This window comes from Neolamprologus brichardi, chromosome 14 (assembly GCF_056152115.1).
Source record: "Neolamprologus brichardi isolate AB-2024 chromosome 14, ASM5615211v1, whole genome shotgun sequence".
Classification (NCBI taxonomy): Eukaryota; Metazoa; Chordata; class Actinopteri; order Cichliformes; family Cichlidae; genus Neolamprologus; species Neolamprologus brichardi.
Window position 1 is genome coordinate 18350297 of NC_142117.1, and position 22107 is coordinate 18372403.

A 22107-nucleotide genomic window follows, 5' to 3' on the forward strand; every position below is an offset into this window, starting at 1 on the left:
ATCTATAACTATTTTTCAATTAATTGCACTGTTAACGTCATGCCTGCTAAAATTGTCATAAAGACTACAACACATTAGTTGTTTACTTCAAAAAATTGTCAGTGTATTTTTTTTCCAGACTGTTCGTCTGTTATTTAAAATGTTTGGTTTAGTTAAATTGAATTTTTTTTTAAATAAAATAATTGTCCTTTAAAGTCAGGCAGGTTATTCGACCTACCAACCCCACTTCAGATCAGACAAAAGAAAGAATTTGACACTCCGGCTTCAAATAAACTTCAACTTTGCAACTCTTTGTAATTACAAAAACAACAATTAAAATGTGTGATTAAAACTGTAAGTATAATTTTTAAAAAGTACCTTATAGGAGTCAAAGATTGGAGACTTCACGGGGATACGCTGGTCTATAGCGCCCTCTAGTGCCAGAAAGACGCAGCAAGGAGCGATTAATCGTAGTTTATTGTTCCCCCCAAGTGTGTTTGTAGTTTCAATGAGTTCGTCCTGTGTATTTTTATAAATTCACGATGTTTTAGGGAAGCTGCTGTCTTAATGTCCTTGCGTGTCGTTCATGGGGGGGACTGGTGAGAGGGGCAGAGAGAGAAAGAGCTGTGGTGGCTAAAAATTGAAAATGCACTGTGAACGGAGGAGTTCCTGGGAGGTTGGACTGAGCAGGCACCGGCTGCTCTGTGGACACTGCAGTCTGGCACACAGACTGAGGCAGAGCTGCAGGGAGGACGAGTCTCTGAGATCTTGGCCACACCGGAGCTTTGGTGAAAAGTTTGGGCAGCTGCTGAGCCCCCGAAGGCATCATGGTTGTGTCGGCGCGGAGCTGGGTGGCCAACGAAGGAGGGAAGCACTTCGTCCTGGTGGGGAAAGTTTTTGTCTGACATTTGAAAACCTCCCATCTCCACTTAAATCTGTTAACTGACTCGTTAATATATCTGTTATTTATCTTTAACTTACACAATTCTCCAAGAACGCTCAAATGAAGTTGTTGCTGCTCAGTAGTTACTGTGTTGAGTACATGTTGTATCCATGCAGTCTGCTTGGCTATTGTAGAGCAGCTGTGGCCTGAACTCAGATACAGATGTGCACGAGACTTTTACAGGCAGTTTCTTGTGCTGTTTGTGATGATGTGTTTCGTGTGTGTGTGTGTGTGTGTGTGTGTGTGTGTGTGTGTGTCTGCGTGTGTGTGGGGGTAGATTCTGTGGCTGGGAGTTAACACCTGGCTGTTCATCAGCACCTTCCTGCTCTACTTCACTGGACAGCAATACCACTACCTCTACAAGATGCTCGGGGTGAGACCTGATACATTTACATGCACTTTCTAGATGTGTTGTGTTGAACCAAGCTTAAAGAAGGAAACGGACCCTTTACTGAGCCCTTACATCAAACCCTTTCTTAGCTGCATATGTTTGATTAGACATAAACAAATTTTTCAAGATTTTTGTTTTTGTACATCTTGACACGTGAGACAGGAAAAACTCATCAGTGACCCTGAAGGTCATGATATTGTTGATGCCAGCTAACTTTCACAAAAGAAAACTGAAAATAACAAGGTCACTCTTAATGATATAAGTAGCAACTGTGTTTTGACCAGCTGTGAGAAACGTAGTGACTTTCGTCCACCATATCATTTGAGATTAGTTATAAATCATGTACCTTCATAAGGCCTACAAAGTTTAGCTCCATGATGTAGTGATTCACATATTTTGGCTGATAAGTGAAAAATCCCTGGTTCTTGTGAATAAGGGAACCGCTGACAGTAGCTTTATTCAGTAGACCTACAGTGCTCTTCATAATTCCACAAATAAACAAGGTTGTGTGTGACTTTTACACTATTTTCTGCTACAAAATTTGATTCTTATTGTTGTTAAGGAAGCGATAAACACACCACTTATAGTGGCTTGTGATTGTGACCTCCAGAACCAGGCAGCAGGGACATGAGCTGGGTCAACCAGTCACACACACATAGAATCAGGTTTAGATTTTAATGCCTGCTCGCTCATGTGGTGTAATTTTTGTCACAAGGTCTCAATGGTGTCTCTGTGGGCGTGGGTGTGTGAATCTCGATGCATGCTTGTGTGAGTGAAAAAGTTCCTTGTCTTTGGAAATAATAATTGCAGTCATTGCTTCTGCACCAGATCTGTGATTTTCTCCCAAAAAGCACATTTTTATGCAAATATAGCAAAAAAAAAGAAGCCCTCACCTGGATTCTGTGTTTAAAAATATATCAAATTGTGCTGAACAAACTCCAAACTGATAACTGAAATGTGCCAAGAATAAAGTTTAGCACATATAATGCAGTACGAGTATTTGTAAATGAAGTTGTTAAAGCACACAAAAAGCTAGTATGAAAAGCCAGCAGATGAAAAAAACAAAGGTAAAGCTGGAAGTGATAAAATTAGATGTGGCAGCGAGCAGCATGTGCGAGCTATTGCACTGCGTGTACAGTGGATAGCAAAGGGGAGAGAGGGGCAAGTGTGGGCACGCTGCTGGCTTGACTGAATGCCTTACCAGAGGGCTTAAGCTTATGTGTGTGTCTGCACGTGTACGTGTGTACATGCAAAGACGGAGATGTATTTTGAAGGCAAACTGAATCCAGCTCACACTTCATATATCCAAATTTTCTCCTTCACCTGTGTAACTCGGGTTTTGGGGATGTACAGAAAGCAGGGAGGATATCAGACCTCCTGCTTGGTTTTGGCGACAGCTGTTCTTAGTAAGGTATGCTGAGTGAACGTGTGTGTGTGGGAAGTCTTTCAAAGGTGTAGGCGTCTGATTTATAAGCATGCTGGTCTTCCCCCATCATCTGCTATATGTCGATTTTAACTCTTGACCAGTTGTTTCACCACATTCTTATATTTCAGCATCTGTTGTACAGCACACTGTGACAGCTAATCACTTGAAACTGGTGACTGACCAGAAGCTGCTGCCGCCTTAAGGAATCACATTGTTTTAAGCGCACTTCCTATATTATGTTGCATCTCTTACAGCCATCACAAATCTTTACCGCTATTTAAATCCTCCATCCCTTCAAAGGCTGGACTCCAGTTTCAGACGCGCTCTCCGTCTTTGATCTGTGCTTACCTTCATCTCTCACACCAGTCATTTCAGTTTCTTGGGGATAATCAGAAGAGACGGCACCTGCAGCGCACGCTCAGGCTGCCAAGAAAGTGTTTAAATGTGCTGTGTTTACAAGATGCCAAAGGACGTCCAGCTTTTAAGCTTGAAAACAGCTTCAATTGTCGAGCTCTAAGATTAAGATTTGTAAAACCACATTGCACAGATGTCCCCCCTGTGTCGCTTCAGGTAAACTGTCCACTTGTCATCAAGTTGTTAGGGGCCTCTACTTAACCTGCTCTGTACTGAAAGGATGACAGACTGTAAAACTTGCAAGTGGTGGCAAAACAGTGGTGTAGTCAGAAGAGTCTTTGAGTGTATACTTAGAGAATAAACAGCGTTTTCCAGTCTTTTTAAATCCCTTTTTAAAGCCAAAAACTGGATGACTTCCAAAATAAATGAATGTCTTCCATTTAAAGACTAACAAACTCCTAAAGGGGTCCTCAGGTCTCTATTCTGAGAAAGACAAAGATAGTTTTATCTAGCACTACGAGCTATTCAATTGGCCATGATTGAATAGCTCATATCTGAATGGGAATAATCAAAAATGTGCACCTTAATCCACCAGGCCACTTTACACCCACCAAATGAGGCCCAGTGTTGGCAATTTGCCTAACAATGTATGTGTGTGTGTGTGTCTGTGTGTGTGTCTTTCCCAGCTAGGATTGTGCATCAGCAGGGCATCTGCAACTGTGCTAAACCTGAACTGCAGCTTGGTGCTTTTGCCCATGTGTCGCTCTCTGGTGACCTTTGTACGAGGAACACGGATGGTAAGAAATACTACAGCTCGGATGGATCATTGGAGTTTTTAGGGACGGGAAGAAGAACTCCCAAGTGGGTTTGGTTGTATCAGTGAAAACAGGTTGTGGGGCTTATTCTGTAAAAGTGACTCATATATTGTAAAAGAACTGCTGAAAAATACAGAGGCAAATATGAATATAGAAACATGATAGGATTGCAGTCTTGATTAGGGTAGAAGGAAGAGGATTAGTTGGTGTTTTCATTCCCAGCCACGTGAATAATACTATTGTCTGTGTGGCACACACACTGATGCAGATATCAAGCAGAAAGACACGCAGACTGCTGGACAAGTCCAAGACCTTTCATGTGGCGTGTGGCGTTGCCATCTGCATCTTTTCTGGTAAAAGCTGTCACTCGTCAACCTGCCTCATATTCATTCATGTATCACTGTGTGCCTGTCTGTGTTAGTCTGTGTGCTGAATGTGTACACATGAATCCACGCTGGCTCAGCATTTCTGCTGAACCAGCTGTGATGCTCTTCTTGCTGTTTGTGTTTCTTTTTACTGTCTACGTGTCTGTGTGTATGTTATTCTTATGGGTCTCCTCCTATGACATCATGGGAGCCTCAAGCAGCTGTGGGTTCAGTGGCTCTCTTCTTTGGAGGGGTCTTCCTCTTATTCATATGTTTCTGGGAAGCCTGACCGGCATTGCTGTTTCTTATAGTTACTTGCATGTGGCACAAAAAGCTGAACCACAAGTGAAGTTAGTGGTAAGCCACATGCTGTGAGCTTTCCTGCAGCAGAGATTCAGGCATTGTAAAAAGGTCCTGCCTCGCTCTAAATATCTGACTAATTAATGTGATTAATGGTGGTTGCGGAGAAGAGCTGGCCAGACGATGATTGTCAAAATTATGCATTACTGATTACTGATAAAGTGATAAATAAGGCCATTCATTCATCAGCTGAGAGTGTTTAACCAATCAAACTGCGTTACTTGATTGCTTATTAAGCAGGTTCATCTCCATGGAAGAGAAAGACTGATGTTCACCAGCTTACATTCATACATCAACATGCTAACTTGCATTAAATAGAAACAGAATGCCTGTATTTTCTTCAGAGCACATTTTATCACGGCCCATATAACAGTTGGAGTGACATTTTACTTAAAACCAAAATGGTCAGCAAGAAGCAATCCATTATCTGGGGACTGGGAACGTCGGTTAAAATCTTCCATTCTGTGGTTTCACGGATATTCTAGCCTGGGTTGATCGGCTGAGATTTTGGCAGCAGAATGACAGAAATTAAAAAAATGAAAAAAAAACTTCAAGTGCTGGCATCTGTTCTTTGCCATTGCATCACCTGTAAACTTAAGTTCTTCTTTTATCTTCATCACCACTCACCTCTCAACTCATTAAACATTACTCAGCAGTTCCCTACGCCTACATATGCGTCCCCCCGCCCCCAACCCCGGGGCAAAGTTCTCATGTGCTGAAAAACAAACCTCAGAGACAACAAATGACAACAAAGGGAGGCAGCGGGAGAGACAGAGACGGAGAGGAGGAAGAAAGAAAAGAGAGCAATAGAGGAGGCAGTGGGAGTGACGAAGGATGTGAGTAGGGAAAATAGGACCCTTGTGTCTCATGATCACACCCTCTAATTCCATCAGCTGTTAAACAACTGCGTGGTTTGGCCATGATGTCAGCTAGGAGTGTGTGTCCTATGTGCGTGTGTGTGTGTGTGCCAGCTAGTAAGTGGGGAGGTTGTTTTGCTGAGTTTTTGCTGAATAGACAAAGAAATGTTTGTATGAGTTTCTGAAGGCAGTTCTTTTGAACATGTATAATTAAGTGAGAGCGTGTCTGTTTGAAGTCTTGTATGTGCGCACTAAATGTGTTTTAAATCAGCATAGTGTAACGCTTTGTTTCTCCTCTAGTTATGCACGTTTCTGCCCACCTGGTTAATGTTGTCAGATTCAGTGTGAGATACTCAGAGGACTTTCCGGCTCTCAATTTGGCTCGCTACAGAGGAGAGGTGAGACTCAAGCACACCCCCATGAACTCACCATCACAGTGACACGTCCCGCCGCAAATCCTGTGCTTCCAGTTTCAAGACATGCTTGAAACCTGTTGTCTGACCACATCTGGAGCACATGAGCAAAACAGTCCTGCACACCTGGTCATTCACAATGTAAAACATCCACTAAAAGAAAACATGATTGCTGGATTGCCAGATGTTCAACTGTCTTTTATATCAAAGCTTAAGCTACTGTTATATAATCCGAGAAGCATTCATTGTGAAGCACACTAATCTCTAAATCTGAAAGCATCAACCTGTTTGAGCAAGTGAGGGAAATATCCAAATATGTCCACACTTTTAGCCAAAGCTAGTCGTCTGGAGATTTTGTCTGCTGATTAGCTCACCTTCAAGAACATTCTAGAAAGTCACCAGCTAAAGTGATGTGTTGGAAAGAAGCCTGCAGACAGTTTTCTCTCCAAAGCACAGACTTGGCTTCCTCTGTGAGATCAAAAACTCTTCATTGGTCCTCACAGAAACGGATGCAGAAGAGTGAACACAATTCTTATTTTCTTCTTTCTTTCCTAGGACCCCATGCTGATTATTCTGACCACAAGTAAGGACTACTCTTTGTCATGCACTATGGTATAGATTAGTGGCTTTAGAAAGAATAGGAAGTCATGTTGTGTTTTTGAAATAGCTTCAGTTTTTATATTAAATTAAATGGCAAATATTGCTTTAAACATGTGAGCAGACAATTCCCTTATGTGTATTTTTGTATGTATGTTTGTGACCCCTAAGTACTTTGTTGGCTTTGTCTCCATTCTGTAACTGAGTTATTGTCTTTAGTCCCAGGAGTCACTGGTGTGCTGCTGGTCCTCATCCTCTTCCTGATGTTCATATCCTCCTCCTACTGTGTACGGTAGGCTAAATCAGACCACCATTATAATAGTCATCATAGTCTTTGTATTAATAGAAGCGAGGAAAGAACCCTCATAGACTTGATGAGTAACTGTAATTGGGATGAATTGGAGCCCAGCTCCACGTCTCCGCTCCTCAATACAAACACGATTTGTATTTATGTCTGTCTGTCAGACAGAAGGCGAGACATCAGTATCTCTGTGTTGTGTTTCTTCGCTTTTCTCTTTCTGTCTGAGCTCATGACTCATTTTGTGTTAGTCAAAGTGAAATGTAAGCTGGAGACCATGAGGAGGCACAATAACAGAAGGTTGTGGGAGAGAAAATCACAGCTCTGTCCTTATTCAGGTCATAGTGGGTCACTCGCTATACGTGTATTAGTCTTCCGAACGGCCTCCCTGATTTCCTCGGTAATTGAACAGGGGATAAGAGGCTTTTCCAGACCACTTAAGGCTTTAGATAAGAATTTGGCTAAGTGGCTGGAGTGGTGGGATGATGGCGGCTGCACAGCAGAAGAATACCTGCTTAATGAGTCAGTGATCCACGGATATGAACTTTAAAGTCTCCAAGGTTATTTATGTTTTACGGATTGCAGTACCTTCATGTCTGTTCCCTGTTGCCTTTAACATTAGAAAGTGTTGAGTTGTGAGAAACTTTGCGTTACGATGCCCATGGAGGAGAAAATGTGTGCTCTATGAGCTCATCTAAAGACTTTGAAGAGAAGCCCACTTTTACAGCTTAATGTATAAAAAAGAAAAAGTCACGGGCCACAGTGTTGAATTTTTTTCAAGTGAGAATATGCATGAAATGAATTCTGCAATATTTTTATGTATTTATTTTTTGAAATGGAACTTTCCTCTCCAAAAATTCCTTCCACTTTCCCAGGAATGATAGATTGGGATAGCTTGAGTAATCTCTTCTAGCATCATTCCACTTCATGATCAAGTACAGTTAACTCAGAGAAACAAAAGAGCTTTATACTACATGCCAGAGAGCAATACGTTGCTCTAATAGTTTCTCTTTTAAGTTCTTAAAAGAGATTTATGCTGTGTTTAGTTGTTGTTTCTGGAGAATGATTGACAGATTAAGCTATGTTTTGGTTAGTACAGAACCAGAAGAATCATATGACATTGTTGGGTGTAACAGGATATCTTAGCCATGTTGCGTATATCTTAGTTACCATTAAAAAAGAGCTGCATTCGAAAAGGGAGAATACAGAGCTTGGTTGTTGTTTGCCGTGTTTATGGAGGGGTTGTTCTGTGTAACGACCTCTTTACTGATCTTTGATGTTCTCCTCACTCAGGCTCTGAGCTGGGAGTCTGTACATCATGTCCTTAGTAAACTCTGATCATCTTGTAATTTATTACAGCGTGTCCAACTATGAGATCTTCTGGTACACACACAACCTCTTCATTGTTTTCTACGTCATCCTGATGATACACATGGTTGGGTAGGTAGCACTAACAGTGCATGTGGGTGTTTGGGTTTCCCCTCTACACTTATGCAACACACAGAGTCATTTCTTTTTCCAAGGAACTGAAAGTCTTTCAGGTGAAATTCAAATGCAGGTACTAGTCATCCTATTCAGCCAAGTGCTTGTTCGCGCCTGTTTTTTCTTCTGTGTGGTTGAACTCTCAGCCCCTAGTTTTCATTTTAAACCTATTTTGCCTGAGTAGTCTTAAAAGAGTGATGAGTAAATGTGCTAAAGTGTGACTGATGAAAACATTATGTTGTTTTCATCAGTGGAGCTCTAAAGTATCAGACCAACATAGAGGCACACCCCCCTGGTTGCTTCAGAGCCAACCAGAGCAGCACCGAGCAGCAGGGAGATGAACTGGACACGAGTGAAGAAGAGGAGAGGCGATGCAACGAGGACGCTCACTTCCAGCCACATTATCCCCAGGTCAGAGTGTGTGTGTGTGTGTGTGTGTGTGTGTGTGTGTGTGTGTGTGTGTGTGTGTGTGTGTGTGTGTGTGTGTGTGTGTGTGTGTGTGTGAGTGGTCCGGGCATGTGTGTTATGAGCATATTTACATGTGTTTGTGTTTCAGTTTGAGTTGAAGGAAATGTTTGTTTACGTCTTTGTCAGCGTTTTGGGGTTTGTGGTTGGGGCTTTTGGGTGAATGCTGAGTATTTGGGAAGTGTTGGTAGGTCCCATTGAGCAGGGGTGTAATACTGCTAGGGGGGGCTGCATCCTTTCTCTACATCAAGGCCTGTTTTTGTGTGTGTTTCCTCCTGCGTGTGTGATGATGTGTTTGCACTTGGTCGTTAAGCAACGAGCTGGTTCCATAAATCCCCCCTTAAGTACAGTTGTGCTCCCAGGGCTTTACTGAAGCTGTGAGCAATTAGTCTGTTACAGGTAACTGCCAACAGAAAGGAAGAGAAAAACCTCACACTGTGATATCAGTCGATTTAGTATTTATTCTTGTGAGCGTACTCTCTCCTTTCAGCTGGATTTGATTCAGAGTCTCCTCGGGTTATTGTGATGGGGAACAGGCTGATGGAATTACAAAGCTTTGATAGAAAATACCTGGTACACATTTCTGTACTAACATTCGCCGACTTACATACATTCCCGAGGGAAAATTCGGCTGCTGTAGTTTGAATGGCCGTGATTATGCAAAGTTTCAAATCGCCAAGCCTCATGATTCAAACCACTTTTCAAATACTGATGCCACCAGAACAGCGGCAGCAGTCATTGGTTTGCTTACAGTGCTGCGAGAAAGTATTTGCCCCCTTTGTGGGAGTAAATACAAAATGCACTTTTTAAATAAAGACTTAATTGACTGGGCAAAATAAATGAAATCACTCTCTGCTTGTTAAATCGTGAATTAACTGCGATAAAGCAGAGTTTCTGGAAAGCTAGCCTCACTCAAGCCTGATAGCTCCCAGACCTGTTGAATCAAGAAATCACTTAAATTCAGCCTGTCTGACAAAGTGAAGTAAAGTGAAACATTTTAAAAAATGACACATCATGTCATGATCTTAAGAATCTCAAGATAAACAGCAAAGTCACTGATATCTTTCAGTATGGAAAGAATTACAAAGCAATTTCTAAGATTTTGAGAGTCCAGAGAACCACAGTGGGAGCCATTATCTACAAAAAAGACCAAACAAACTTGGAACCAACAAAACGTTTTCTTTCTGTAGTCCACTCGTTTCAGTAACCAGGAACTGTGATGGATCATGAGCCACATGAGCTATTAAGTCATTGATTTGTCAGATCTTTCCTTTTATGTGACAGTGTTGGGGTCACACCAGAGTAACTGCTAAGATCTTGTAACATAGTGACATCGCAAAAGAAATAAACTCAGGAGAGCAACACACATGACATAAAGCTGTCTTTGTGAAACTGCTTTCATTATCTATCCCATATGCCTGGTTTGTGCTGTGTTGTTTCTGTGTGTGTAGACGTGGCTGTGGGTTTCTGGTCCTCTCTGTCTCTACTGTGTGGAGCGTTTCTACCGCTACATCCAGAGCCGTGACCCTGTTACCATAGTGACAGTCATCAGGCACCCTTGTGATGTCGTGGAGTTGCGCATGCTGAAAAAGAACTTCAAAGCTCGACCTGGACAGGTGAGTTGGTCAAATATCCGCTGCTTTTTGGAGAGAAGGGAAATTCCACTCATTTGATTCATCTGATGATTTCTTTCTCTCGACATATCCCCTCTCTAATCCCCCCGTCCTCCTTCTTTTACATCCTGCTGTCTCTCTGCGACTTCCCGTCCTCCTCTTTTTTCTCAGCATATTCTTCTTAACTGCCCAGGTGTCTCCTCATTTGAGAACCATCCCTTCACGCTCACAATGGTAAGACCTAGTGCAGCTCGCTTTAACGCATTCCTCTGTCGTGACACAGTGCAAGCACACATATATTCTGTATACACATGTAAATGCAGATGTTTATTAGTAGATACTCAACACACCCTCTGCTGATGACTGGCACTTGACTGACACCTGGGCTGTGCAGTAATATTGTGTTTCACGCTGTGTATTGATGCTTACGGGATTAGTTCAGATTCCATGATACAGTAGGAGAGGATAAAGAAATCCCTGTATGCTCGCACAGCAGGAAGGGATGGAATCATTTACACACACACACACACACACAGCCACATACAAAACCCACTGATTCCCACAAAGGAGCACAATAACTGTGCATGCCTATGCCTGGTGTGTTGTAGAGCTTTGAGGAGGAGGGTAGAGAATCACTCTGACAGAGAGCAGACAGACCCCTGAGGCTAGTAACACTGTCTGCCAACAGGAAGGCCGTGCGTGTGTGTCCATCAATGTGTGTGTGTGTGTGTAGATTGTTAAATTTAGTGAAAAGAGCTGTAGCTATGTATTGTATATGTGCTGACCCATGTGTTTGTGTGTATGCCAGTTTTTCTAGTGTTGGCTGCACGTGTCTCTGTGTGTTAACGTGTGTGTTTGTATTTTGAGTAACTGTCAGCCCTTTAACTCCTCACAGTGTCCCACAGAGAACAAGGAAACTTTGGGCATCCATCTGCGAGTTGTGGGAGACTGGACTGGTGGGCTCACACATAAACACACACACACACAGAGAGAGAGAGAGAGAGAGAGAGAAAAGAGTGACACACAGTTTCTATTCCCTATCAAAGCTGACAGGATGGAAGCTGTTTTGTTTTGTTCTCTCTGCTGAGGACACATTTCCGAAGAGCTACATTTTGATGTGTGTAATCATCCCCTGTTTTTTTCTCCTTGTGTGTGTGAGTGAGTGTGCAAGACTCCTTCTTTAGCTCAAGGCCAAGATTGTTCCCACAGGTTCATCATCTTTCTAGAAGACCTTATTTAATGGAGTTCAAGAATGTTTAAAATGGCAAGAATGCAGTTTTTACCATTCTTGAACTCCATTAACTAATAAAACCAGAACGAGGACTTGATGTCACTTGGACACAGTATGTGCAGTCTGTTCAGGAAAAAGGACTGGTTTGCAGCCAACTTAAAGGAAATATCTTTTAGTGGAAGTTCTGGCTAAAAGACTTACTGTCTGAATACGAAGTTTACGTCAGTCGGACCCAACCGGTGTTTTTGAGTGGAAAGATCAGTACTAACATTCATGAGTTAGGACCTGTAGCCTATGATGCTGGAAATGTGTTACAGGCCAATTAATTTTCAAAAATTTATGAACTCTTACTGGGAATTTATGCTTCAGTAGGAAATTCATGCCGTAGCTACTTTGTAACTGCAAACACTTCTAAAACCCTATAACCCTACCTGCAACCTAATCTGACGTGCAACTAGCAACTATTGCAACCATTAATTCCTCCTGTCCATTTCTGCCTTCTTATTCTCAGTTTTTGAATAAATCGGTGAAAGAATAAGGATATTAGTGCATTACAAGGAATAATAATCATAGCATCAATATAAGGGTTTCAAGGGACTCGAAGGGAGCTGTGATCCCTTAGAGACAGGATGAGGAGGTCGGACAGTTTAGAGGGCGTCAGAATAGAGCTGCTGCTCCTGCACATCGAAAAGAGCCTGCTGAGTTAGTTGAGGGATCTGACTAGGATGCTTCCTGGACGCCTCCCAGGTGAGGTATTTGTAGTATGTCCTAGTGAGAGGAGACCCCTGGGGGCAGAACCAGGACTCACGCAGCTGGCGTGGAAACAATTCTGTGTCACCCTGGATGAGCTGGAGGAGGCTGAGGTGATGTAAGTCTGGGCTTCTCTGCTCAGACTGATGCCCCTGCAACTTGGACCCAGATAAGCAGTAGAAAATGAATAGATGGAAGTTACATTGACAGAAGCATTATGTATCTAAATATTCTAATAGGCTTGAGAGTATATGTGACCATTAGGAGATCCCTCTGGTTTTTTCACACATCACACCATGCCTGAACTATCTCCTCTCCTCTGTCCTCAGAACGATTCACACAGCTGCTGCTTCCTGAGCCAAGGATAGACATGGAGATCCTTCCCATGGCCCAAAAGAGGAGATACCCCAAGTACGTTTCTGTGTGTGTCTGCTTAAATAATGTGGCTGACTTGATTTCTCATGAAGGCTCAGAATCCCAGAATGGCTTAAGGTTTCAACCTTTTGACCTCTGACTCAGTGCTCTTCCTGCTCTGTGTTTGATAGACAGTCAGATGAGTTAAACAAACCATCAAAGGGCCAAACCCCCTTGGCCTCCTGTGTTGGAACAAATTTCATTTTTTTAAATAACGGAATATATTTTGACCATGAATATAAATATTTCAGAAGTGTTACAGATTCCTGTATTCATGATTATGTGACAGTAATGGCAAACCTCGCAAACCACGCCTCGTGTGGATGGCCCTCATGTTCTTTATCTTTTATGTAGTTTCATGTGTGATATCTTCTCAGTATTCTGTGTTACGTTGAGTTAAGTTTGTGTCTAATTTTTTGTGTGTGTATTCTTGATCACACAAGAGAGCGAGCAGCTGTTGTGGAGAAATTTATGTATTTGGGGGATTGCTGTCTATTTGTCAGTTCACACACACCAAAGCACAGACAGACAGACAGACACACACACACACACACACACACACACACAACTGCACCCAGACTAGGATTTCAAATGCAGGATGTTTATGTGTGTTTGACCCAAGGGAGAAATATAATTGCATATGTGTATATTTATCTTGGTAGCTTCTCAGCCAACGATCTTTTGTTTTCTTTGTGTTGTTATTTTTTTTGTCCGCATTGTATGTTCAGAGTTTATGTTGATGGGCCATTTGGAGGTCCGTCAGAAGAGGTATTCAACTATGATGTCAGTCTTTGTGTTGCCGGCGGAATAGGAGTCACCCCGTTCGCCTGTGTGCTGCGGGCGCTGCTGTGAGTTCTTACAAAAATATATTATATGCTTATAAATGATGCACACACTGGGCATTTATTAATGGACTTCTTCCTTCTTTCCTGCTGTACACCTAGTGATGGCTGGATGGGTTTCAGGTTGCAGAGGTTGTATTTTGTGTGGGTCTGCAAGGAACTCCAGTCCTTTTACTGGTTCGCAGAGCTGCTGTGTGCTCTGCATCACAAGGTCAGGACAAACTCTGGCTGTTAGAACCTTCATGTTATATTAATCATGCTGGAATTAAATGGCAAGCTATAATTCAAGTTTTCTAAATGTTTGTGGCATTCGGCAGACGAAGGTTAGAGGTTTATGTGTCTGTGAGACAGCAGATTTATAGTTACAAACATTAGAAGTTGTAGACTTGAGCAAAAAGCCTCTGTTTTTGGTTTGCTGGGTTTTGTCTCACCTTTGTAGTCTCACCTCTGCTTCTTTATGTCAGAAAAACCTAGAAAATAAACGCTGCATTTATATCCTGTATTGTACTTTATGAATGAAATCAAATACACATCAGCAACACTACAAACCATGTTTTTCATTTAGCTCTGGAACGAAAACAGACCGGACTACTTTAATCTGAAACTGTATATCAGTCAACCAGACAGCTTGCAGGTAATTGTGGCACACAAACACGCACACACATCAGTGTTTCTCTTTGCTAATCTTGTAATTTTGTTGCTCTTCTCGGTTTATCTTTTGTTAGATTTTAAGAACTCCACCCACTAGAGGGCGGTGCTTTACAAACAGAGAGAAGCTACAGCGGACAGTTTTAAGTGTATCTGTTGCATGTTTTCCAGACTGTTCCATTAAAGCAAACGCTTTTGTTCTTTTAGGCGATTTAACAGCCAGCCAATATAGAGAAAATAATTCTGTTATATTAGTTTATTGAAAACATTTTGAGGAGTTTTGAACGTATTCGTGCGACTCTCGCGATGGACGTCTGATTACGAAGTTTACGTCAGTCGGACCCTTGCTTATTTTAAACTGTCCGGAGCCTCGAGTCCTCTGGGGTCCTCTCTGGTCCGAGTAACTACTTCATTCATTTTTTAAAATTTTGTGACCTCGGTGACTTGTGCACCGAGAATTTACATTACAGTATAGAAACTAAGCGTGCGGCCCGAGCGGCGAGCTTCAAAGACGTATAACAGGAAGTAGTTAGCCGTCGATTCTGAAGCTAGCCGTGTCCGCTACGGGACATATAATCGACGTATTGCCATAAATATACATTACAAGCAGGCATAACGTCACAGTGACCGAGTTCTGTTTTTGTATGGCATACGCCGATCTCTCGCTATCTCCTCGTTAGTATAGTGGTTAGTATCCCCGCCTGTCACGCGGGAGACCGGGGTTCGATTCCCCGACGGGGAGAGAACTTCTTTTTATCCGTTTAGCATCACACAACATCGCTGGGTGTTCCCATCAGCGTTGGGGTTACTCAAAAATGTTTGGCACATTATTCATTGCTTTTCTCAAAAATAACAGGATACATTACTTAACTACTTAGCTATGAAAGTAATTTGTTAAACTCTTCTTTACATTACTGTGGACTGTGGTTGTTGCTGTCCTGGACGCAGATTGCATTTGAATTGTCCTTTGTTGCAATAAAAATAAAATAAATGTCCAAAAGCTCCAAATTTCCAACTGTGTTAAGGTTCACCAAACCAGCCAGTTTATTGGTTGATTCCCATTTCATTTACATTCACCTTTTTGTGACTAAATTTCCTTTGCTCTACTAACAGTAGACTAACACAGCTATGTCCAGCACTGGTGGCCCTTAAATTTGATACCACATTCTTTTAGCCTCTAGGAGAAAAAAGGAGAAAAAAACAGACTTTTTCACTTTTTTGATTTAGAGAGATGTACACTTTATCTGATAGAAGTCTCAAACAAAAAATGTTTCTCATAAACAGCATAAATGTTTCTTTGTTATGTTTTTTTCTGTAGTAGTAATAGCATTAACTTTATGTAACATCTAATGCAAATGTGAATTCAAAGCATCCTAGTTTTTTATGCTTTTTTTGCAGAGCATGTCTGAGGAGAAGTACCGCCCACTCACATCAAGGATGCAGATTGGTCGGCCCAGGTGGAAGTTACTCTTTGATGAAATTGGAAAATCCAACAAACAGTGAGTACAGTGGGACTATCCAGTGAGTCTCGCAGCTGTAGAAACGTGTGTATAACATTGTTGTTAAAATTGATTTCTCTGTGGTTTCAGTAAACGTGTTGGTGTTTTCTGCTGCGGACCGAAGGGCATCTCCAGGACTCTCCACCAACTGTGTAACTCAGCTCAATACAATGGAACAACATTCGAATTCAACAAAGAGTCGTTCAGCTGATTAAACTTTAGAGCTGGTGCTACACTGTCAGGGCATATCAGTAGAAGTCATCTACTTTGGGGTGGATGGCTTCTCATTCAATCATGGGAAAAGTTTTTAGTTAAATTAAAGTTCTTAGTACCTTTGGACAATCATGGTTGCTTAAAAAAATCTTGGATGGATTTTCATTTGATATAAATACTGACTGTAAAGTTAAATAATGATAGACTATATTTATATTCAATCTCTGTACATGTTTTCTAAAGGTCCGGCACATCGAAACAGCCTGTTGGGTGCTTTAAATAAGCTTCAACTTTGGTTTGTGACCCAATCAACATGTGAGAAAAGCTTGGAGTCTCCTGAAGCTGCTGTATCATCCCTGCCCTGTTGCACCCCTCTGTGGAGTAAAATTGCATTCTCATGTTGGAGTCGAGTGTGAGGAAAAAGGTGTGACTCAGCCCTAAAATGCCCTCAACCACAAACACAACAAGGCATTAACCATGAGGGAATTGCTCTGCAGACCAGCGCCTGAAACATCACTCAGGGATGAAACAGTTTTTATTTAGGAGGTGGCGGGCTGATAAACGCAGCCCAGTGAAACAAGACTTTATTTGACCTTTACTCGACTGCAGACTCACACAAGTCAAGCTTGATCTTATCACAGTATTAAGAGACTTAAGAGCCAAGCCCCCACCTAGTTCTAAATATCCAAAATATATGGATATCTTCTACATCCAGAATCAACTGGCCCAACATTTGTTTTGTCAGCATCTAAAATATACTGCTCACACATTCTTAAGTCTTGCTTATTACCAAGTTGTAATCACCCTGGATTTGTCGATGAACGCTGACTAAATGATGATCACATTCTTCAAATACAGTGCTTAACAAATTTATTAGACATTAAACCACTAAAACTGATTTCTCTGTTCACGTAATTAAGTGTAATTTGGTATCATACTCAAAAATAATAATAATAATGTGCTTTACTATTTTTTGATACTTTTGTAAAGCAATAAACCTGAAAATGAATGGATAATAACAATAATTATATTTTAACATTAAAGGTATTTCTATTAAAGAAGCTGTGCATACTGGTGAATCAACTATTACAGCAACATAAAAATGATTTTAGTAATTACCAGTGCTGTTAATTTAGGGCAACTGTGGGCTAAATTTACACTGGGGCAATGGTCGAAGAAAATTGTCAAGCACTGTATGTTTAGCACGTTTAAACGCTCAGAAAAGGGGGCAAGGATTTTAGGTCTCTGCAGATTGTTACGGGTCTGTATGTTTCTCTCGCTGTGGAAGGATTTGTAGACAGCCTGGAGGGAAGTGTGACATTTGACAAAACTAAGAGGCAGAAAAAAGTATTACAACACTTATCTCAGAGTCTGAGACAGTGTGGTTTAAAAATGGGCACACGATGATGCAGTCTTTACACACCACTACACCTCAAGCTTTTTTTTTTTAAACTTTTTTTTGTTGCTTATTTTATTTATATTGTTTAAAATAAATTACAATTTGACATGTCAAGGTTCTGCAGGATTTTGGCAATCTCATATAATGGAAGCATATTTCAGGTTATGATGATTTACTGGTTTACTTTAGTATTTGTCATGTTTACAAGCTCTGATTTTTTTTTGAGTGCCACAAACTGGAGAATGGAGGTTTCTACAAAGAATAAACATCTTGATTTTTTTCTGATCAACTGAGTAAACATTGTAATTATAATTTGAAATTTTTGACATTTATCTAAATCTTTAAGATCAACTTTCTTTTTTGGCACAAGTATGAAATAAATGGTTTATATTTATTACATCTTTATTAAATGTACTGTTTTCAATCATTGAGTGATTTAGTTTTACATTTATTTATAATTGAAACAATACATTTCTAGTCTTAATGACCACTCAAACATCAAACTGCAGTGCAGTAACTGAACAGCCCAGTCAATCAGCATTACATGCAGATTTCTGCCACCATGCTGCAAAACACACAATCTCCTAGTTATTTTTAAAAGTGGTTATCAACATTATTGCATAAAAAATAAGCAGCAAATTTGCATCAAGTTAGATTTTTAATGAAGCATGTACAGACTCATGATTCATCTTTGTAAGCACTGTAACAACTACAGTTAATTTGCTTGTGAGAGGATTGCAAGCAAAACTGCACGCTGTCTTTTAGCATCAGTTCAAATACAGTAGAGAGTACATTAGAAATTTAGTCAGTGTTTTCTCTGAAATCATATTTTTAACCACCCAAATTAAACTCACAACAGTGGTTAATGTGCATTTTTTACATTTATCGCATTTTTCACAAAACCCCGGAAGTTAAAACTACATCAGAAAAACTACTTTGAGCCTTATTTCCTCAAGGAATCCCAAAATAATTTTTCTATTCCGAATGTGTGCCGACTGAATGCAAAACATTTTAAGGTGATCCTCCCAGTGGCAGCTCCCTGCTGTTTGCTCATAGTCTCTTTTTAAATGGTCTCAAATCTTAAAGGTTTGGTTCACCTGTCCCCATCACGCTAATACAAAGGAGGTTGCTTCTTGTTGTCTACCCTAATTAGATTAGACAAATCCTGCAAACCCATGTAAAGTTATTTTTAAAACCTGTAACTGTCTGCATGGACAGCTATGTTGCTAACGTGGTGATTTATCAGTGCTATCACCACTACCCACTTCCTTTCTGTTGATTCCATAGTAGATACCTGCAAGACACTGAGGTGTAAATATGTTTTTTCTTGTTTGGATGAACTGCATTTTCCTTTTTTTAAAAAAGTTGCTTCACTGGCTCATCTGTACATGAATATATTTAAAAAAAAACATAATCAGATTCTTGTTTTTAATTGGCTTCATAACCATCACAGGGTTGTGCAGTATCTGTGTTACAGAGTGGTCTGATATGAAGATGATCCTTCCTCTGAGCTGCTATGCAGTAATGGCTGTCTCTCCCCGTAGCTTGATGCTCTCTTCTTCCTCTGATTGCGCTTCCATTTCCGTCTTGCAAAAACAATGATTACTGCGATGATTGCAGCAATCAGAGCTCCCAGAATCCCGGCACCCACGAGCCACTGCCAGATCTGTTGTGCCTCCTGGAGGTAGGGGTTCAGGAACTCCTGAACAAACCTCTGACCTATGGTGAGACAAATAGGATAGGACAGTAAAGCTTAAAGAAAAGGTCATTTAGGAGGTATGTTTACAGTTATGCACTGACCTGGGTCCAACAGATAGGCATATTCATATCCAAGAGCCTTATTGGACAGGAAATAATCTCCGTTTCTATAAAGAGGCAGGAAGGGAACCATATAGTAGCCATCATTGTGACCAATAGGGGCATTGGTACGTGGGTAGCTGTTTCGTGGAGGCTGGTGGTTCCTGAGCCAGCGCTCATAGATACTAATGAAGAGAAGAAGTTAATAAGAAGAGAAAAGGGACAGAAAGAAAAACTTGCACAAAAAAATTGAATATATATCATGATTCTACATGATATGCAACTTTTCATCCTTACATCTTCTCTTGGTCTCGCTAATTTTATCTTTTTCACTGCATTACACCCAGTGTGTGCAGTTTACCTTTTGCCAGTAATATGGGCGGATAAGTGTTACTATACCTGTCAATGAAAGCATGATGTAGCAGGAATATTGGGTCATTAGCTGAACCCTGTACTGATGACATGGAACCGTTCATGAACATATGCAAGGCGTTGTGCAAGGTGCTCTGGCCTGACACGGCCATACCCGTCTGTGGACTTGCAAAACCTGCAGAAGGTGCATGATACAAGAATGGCAACAATGTTTACACAAGAAGATAACGCTCAGGGATGAATTTAGTAGTAAACCGTTTGTAGGTTTATATGAGAAAAGTGTTTGTGCAGAGAAAAACGTGAGCTTGGTGGAACAAAAATGAGAAGGAACTGAGATAAATTACGACTTAAAGGTCTTACAGCTCACCTGTGCGACCAAAAAACGTAATTTATTATAATTAATTTCAAAAGTTCTCTGAGACAACGGGGGAATCATTTTCATATTAAATACATTTGAAGTTTTAACAGAATTGATGTCCTGATGAAAGAATGTTCTCTTTCACACCTCGTTCATATGCACTTGATATAATTTATTTCAGGACTCCTTCAGCTTAAGGGACAGCCTGTGATTTACAACAAAACTGGAAGCACGTCTAATGATATAACGTGTGCAGGATGTGTTAAACTCCAACAATAAATACATAAAATAACTAGCAGGTTTTAGTGTCGATGTCTGCATTAGAGTTTGCAATTCCTTGTACACACACTGGTTTGTATCTACCTTTTGTGTTTCCAATGTGCCAGTGCTCATTCACAAGCTTAGTAAGATTAAGCTGAACTTTGGTGATTAAACATGAAAGAAGAGAGGACTAACACAAATGTATGTGCGTGTCTGCCTCTCACTCCTACCCTCTAGGACATTTCTAAAGCTCATGTTGGCAAATCGGTCCATGGGTCCTGTCTCGTACTCGGGGAGGCCCACAGCGAACTCCACATCATCTGAATTGGGAAGTCGTTGCACACGATTGGTATCATGGTTGCCGGGATTACGTAACAATGGACCCTCCCCTGTGGCATTACATAATGCTTCTCGGCTGTTATACTCCTCTGACTGGGTGCAGATAACCTATACAAATGTATAAATGCAAAAGTGTAAACATACATGTTTCCTGGGCTGTTATGGTTCACAAACCTGCGGGCCTCCATAAGGCTTTAATATGGCTTTCTTACAATAGTGTGGATCCTCTGAGCAGCTTTGAGCATTAATAGTGAAATTAGTGAAAACTAATGGAACTCTCTGAGTATTCAGAACAATGCTGCTTTCAAAACTCACAACTTTTTAATAAAAATCTCTCAAATAGTTGGATTAACAGGATGAACCAACTTAATCCTGTGGGCTTGTTTTTACAAGAAAATGAACTTTCAGTGAGTTAATGTATAAAAACTGTTTAAAGGACCACATATAATCAAATATGGGTATTTCTACTCTAAGACACACTGAAACCCAGGGCATGAGGATCAATTTTTCTTACCTTCCATGATGAGAAGACAGAGGCAGGGCTGATGAGGTTGGGATTAAGGGAGTTGCGTCCACCCATCAAGGCATCGGTACACACGTCACAGGTCTGGGAGTTCCTCCAGTCCCAGTATGGGATGGTGAAATTAAAATCTCCTGTTAGCTTCCTGATCTCATTCTCCCAGTGAAGCAGGAAGACTCTGTGCCAGGGCAGAAATGCTGCAGATTCATGAGCAAAATCGATATCTTGCCATACATTCCCTGGTCCTCCCAGGAGGGCGTCTCGGGACACATAGTAGTGCATCCACACAAAAAGGTCATAGGTGTTGATGTCAGAGAACATGGGGTTCTCGCCATTTTCTCCCATCTGTGCCCTTGTGCCAGTGGCAATGACATAGTCACGGTTGATGGTGTTTTTACCCAGGTTCAGATAGGAGATGAACTTCTGCTGTTCAGCAGTCGACATAGTCAGGATGTTCCTGCGCACTGATTCCCTGTACTCAGCACATTTTGAACCCCAGTAACCAAACCTACACTCGCCACAGTTAAAACCTCCATAGTTTCCAGCACAGCGGCACGTCCGGTTGAAGAAAGCTAAAGGCCAACGCTCTCTGTCATCGATCCCACTGTGAGGGTACTGGGGTCCATGTGGCTCGTCTGAAATCACCACGTCTGTGCAGAAACCGCGGCCTGACAGGGCACCGCAGGCTGAGCCATCTCCATCCCACAATGGACAGCACTCTTTGGTCCGCATTCCTTCTGAAGTGGCACAAGGGCGAGGAAACTGGCTCAAACAAGCCCCAATCAGCTGTAAGAAAACTAGAGACATACACAGTCTTCTCATGGTGAAAAGTCAAAGGCACTCCACTCAGGGGGAATAAAAATTCTTGTTAAAAGTGTGAGAACCTCTTGTCCTCACAGACGGTTAGGGAGAGCAAAAAGCAGCACCAGCAAATAGATTCACTTACAAAAAGTTACTTCCAGTTAAGCAGAGAAATACAGGATCACACATTTCCAACTTTTGCTGTTTTCCCCCCTTTTTTCTGTTTTGTAATATCTACTCCTCTAACCTGCCATCTAACTAGCTACCAAACCTCCCTCAACCCTTACACTCATACACCCAGCAAA

General features: G+C 41.3%; 2 protein-coding genes and 1 non-coding gene across 4 annotated transcripts; 2 read left to right on the forward strand and 1 right to left on the reverse strand.

Moving 5' to 3' along the window:
* The first annotated feature begins 673 nt into the window (after nucleotides 1-673).
* On the forward strand, nucleotides 674-17762 carry nox4 (NADPH oxidase 4). Of its 2 annotated transcripts, XM_087850938.1 has the most exons (18): nucleotides 674-863; nucleotides 1200-1295; nucleotides 3780-3890; nucleotides 4177-4261; nucleotides 5791-5888; nucleotides 6459-6486; nucleotides 6720-6792; nucleotides 8158-8238; nucleotides 8532-8691; nucleotides 10197-10361; nucleotides 10530-10592; nucleotides 11254-11314; nucleotides 12669-12750; nucleotides 13482-13601; nucleotides 13698-13806; nucleotides 14161-14229; nucleotides 15642-15742; nucleotides 15833-17762. In XM_087850938.1, exons 1-18 carry the CDS (start codon nucleotides 807-809, stop codon nucleotides 15951-15953), a joined length of 1680 nt encoding a protein of 559 aa, XP_087707064.1. In that variant the 5' UTR covers nucleotides 674-806; the 3' UTR covers nucleotides 15954-17762. The 2 variants fall into 2 exon arrangements, with proteins under 2 accessions (XP_087707064.1, XP_087707065.1); XM_087850939.1 differs by lacking the exons at nucleotides 674-863; nucleotides 1200-1295; nucleotides 3780-3890; nucleotides 4177-4261 and adding an exon at nucleotides 5373-5469 and having other exon boundaries at nucleotides 15833-17761.
* trnad-guc (transfer RNA aspartic acid (anticodon GUC)) lies at nucleotides 14914-14985 on the forward strand. Its single transcript has one exon. It is a non-coding gene; the product is annotated as a tRNA-Asp (tRNA).
* A 122-nt stretch (nucleotides 17763-17884) lies between the features above and the next one.
* On the reverse strand, nucleotides 17885-22107 carry tyr (tyrosinase). Its single transcript, XM_006802094.3, has 5 exons — nucleotides 20996-22107; nucleotides 20373-20589; nucleotides 19551-19698; nucleotides 19155-19336; nucleotides 17885-19073 (listed from the first exon to the last, which is right to left on the reverse strand). The coding sequence occupies exons 1-5, from the start codon at nucleotides 21821-21823 to the stop codon at nucleotides 18826-18828; spliced, it is 1623 nt and encodes a 540-aa protein (XP_006802157.2). The 5' UTR covers nucleotides 21824-22107; the 3' UTR covers nucleotides 17885-18825.

Bases quoted from the DNA above. Each gene is read 5' to 3' on its own strand.
- tyr (XM_006802094.3), bottom strand. From the start codon at position 21,823: ATGAGAAGACTGTGTATGTCTCTAGTTTTCTTACAGCTGATTGGGGCT. The intron at 20,590-20,995 runs GTAAGAAAAATT...ACATTTGTATAG, and splicing joins CTGTCTTCTCATCATGGAAG to GTTATCTGCACCCAGTCAGA. The intron at 19,074-19,154 runs GTCAGTGCATAA...GTCTCACCATAG, and splicing joins TGCCTATCTGTTGGACCCAG to GTCAGAGGTTTGTTCAGGAG.
- nox4 (XM_087850938.1), top strand. From the start codon at position 807: ATGGTTGTGTCGGCGCGGAGCTGGGTGGCCAACGAAGGAGGGAAGCAC. The intron at 8,692-10,196 runs GTCAGAGTGTGT...CTGTGTGTGTAG, and splicing joins TCCAGCCACATTATCCCCAG to ACGTGGCTGTGGGTTTCTGG. The intron at 10,362-10,529 runs GTGAGTTGGTCA...CTTTTTTCTCAG, and splicing joins TCAAAGCTCGACCTGGACAG to CATATTCTTCTTAACTGCCC.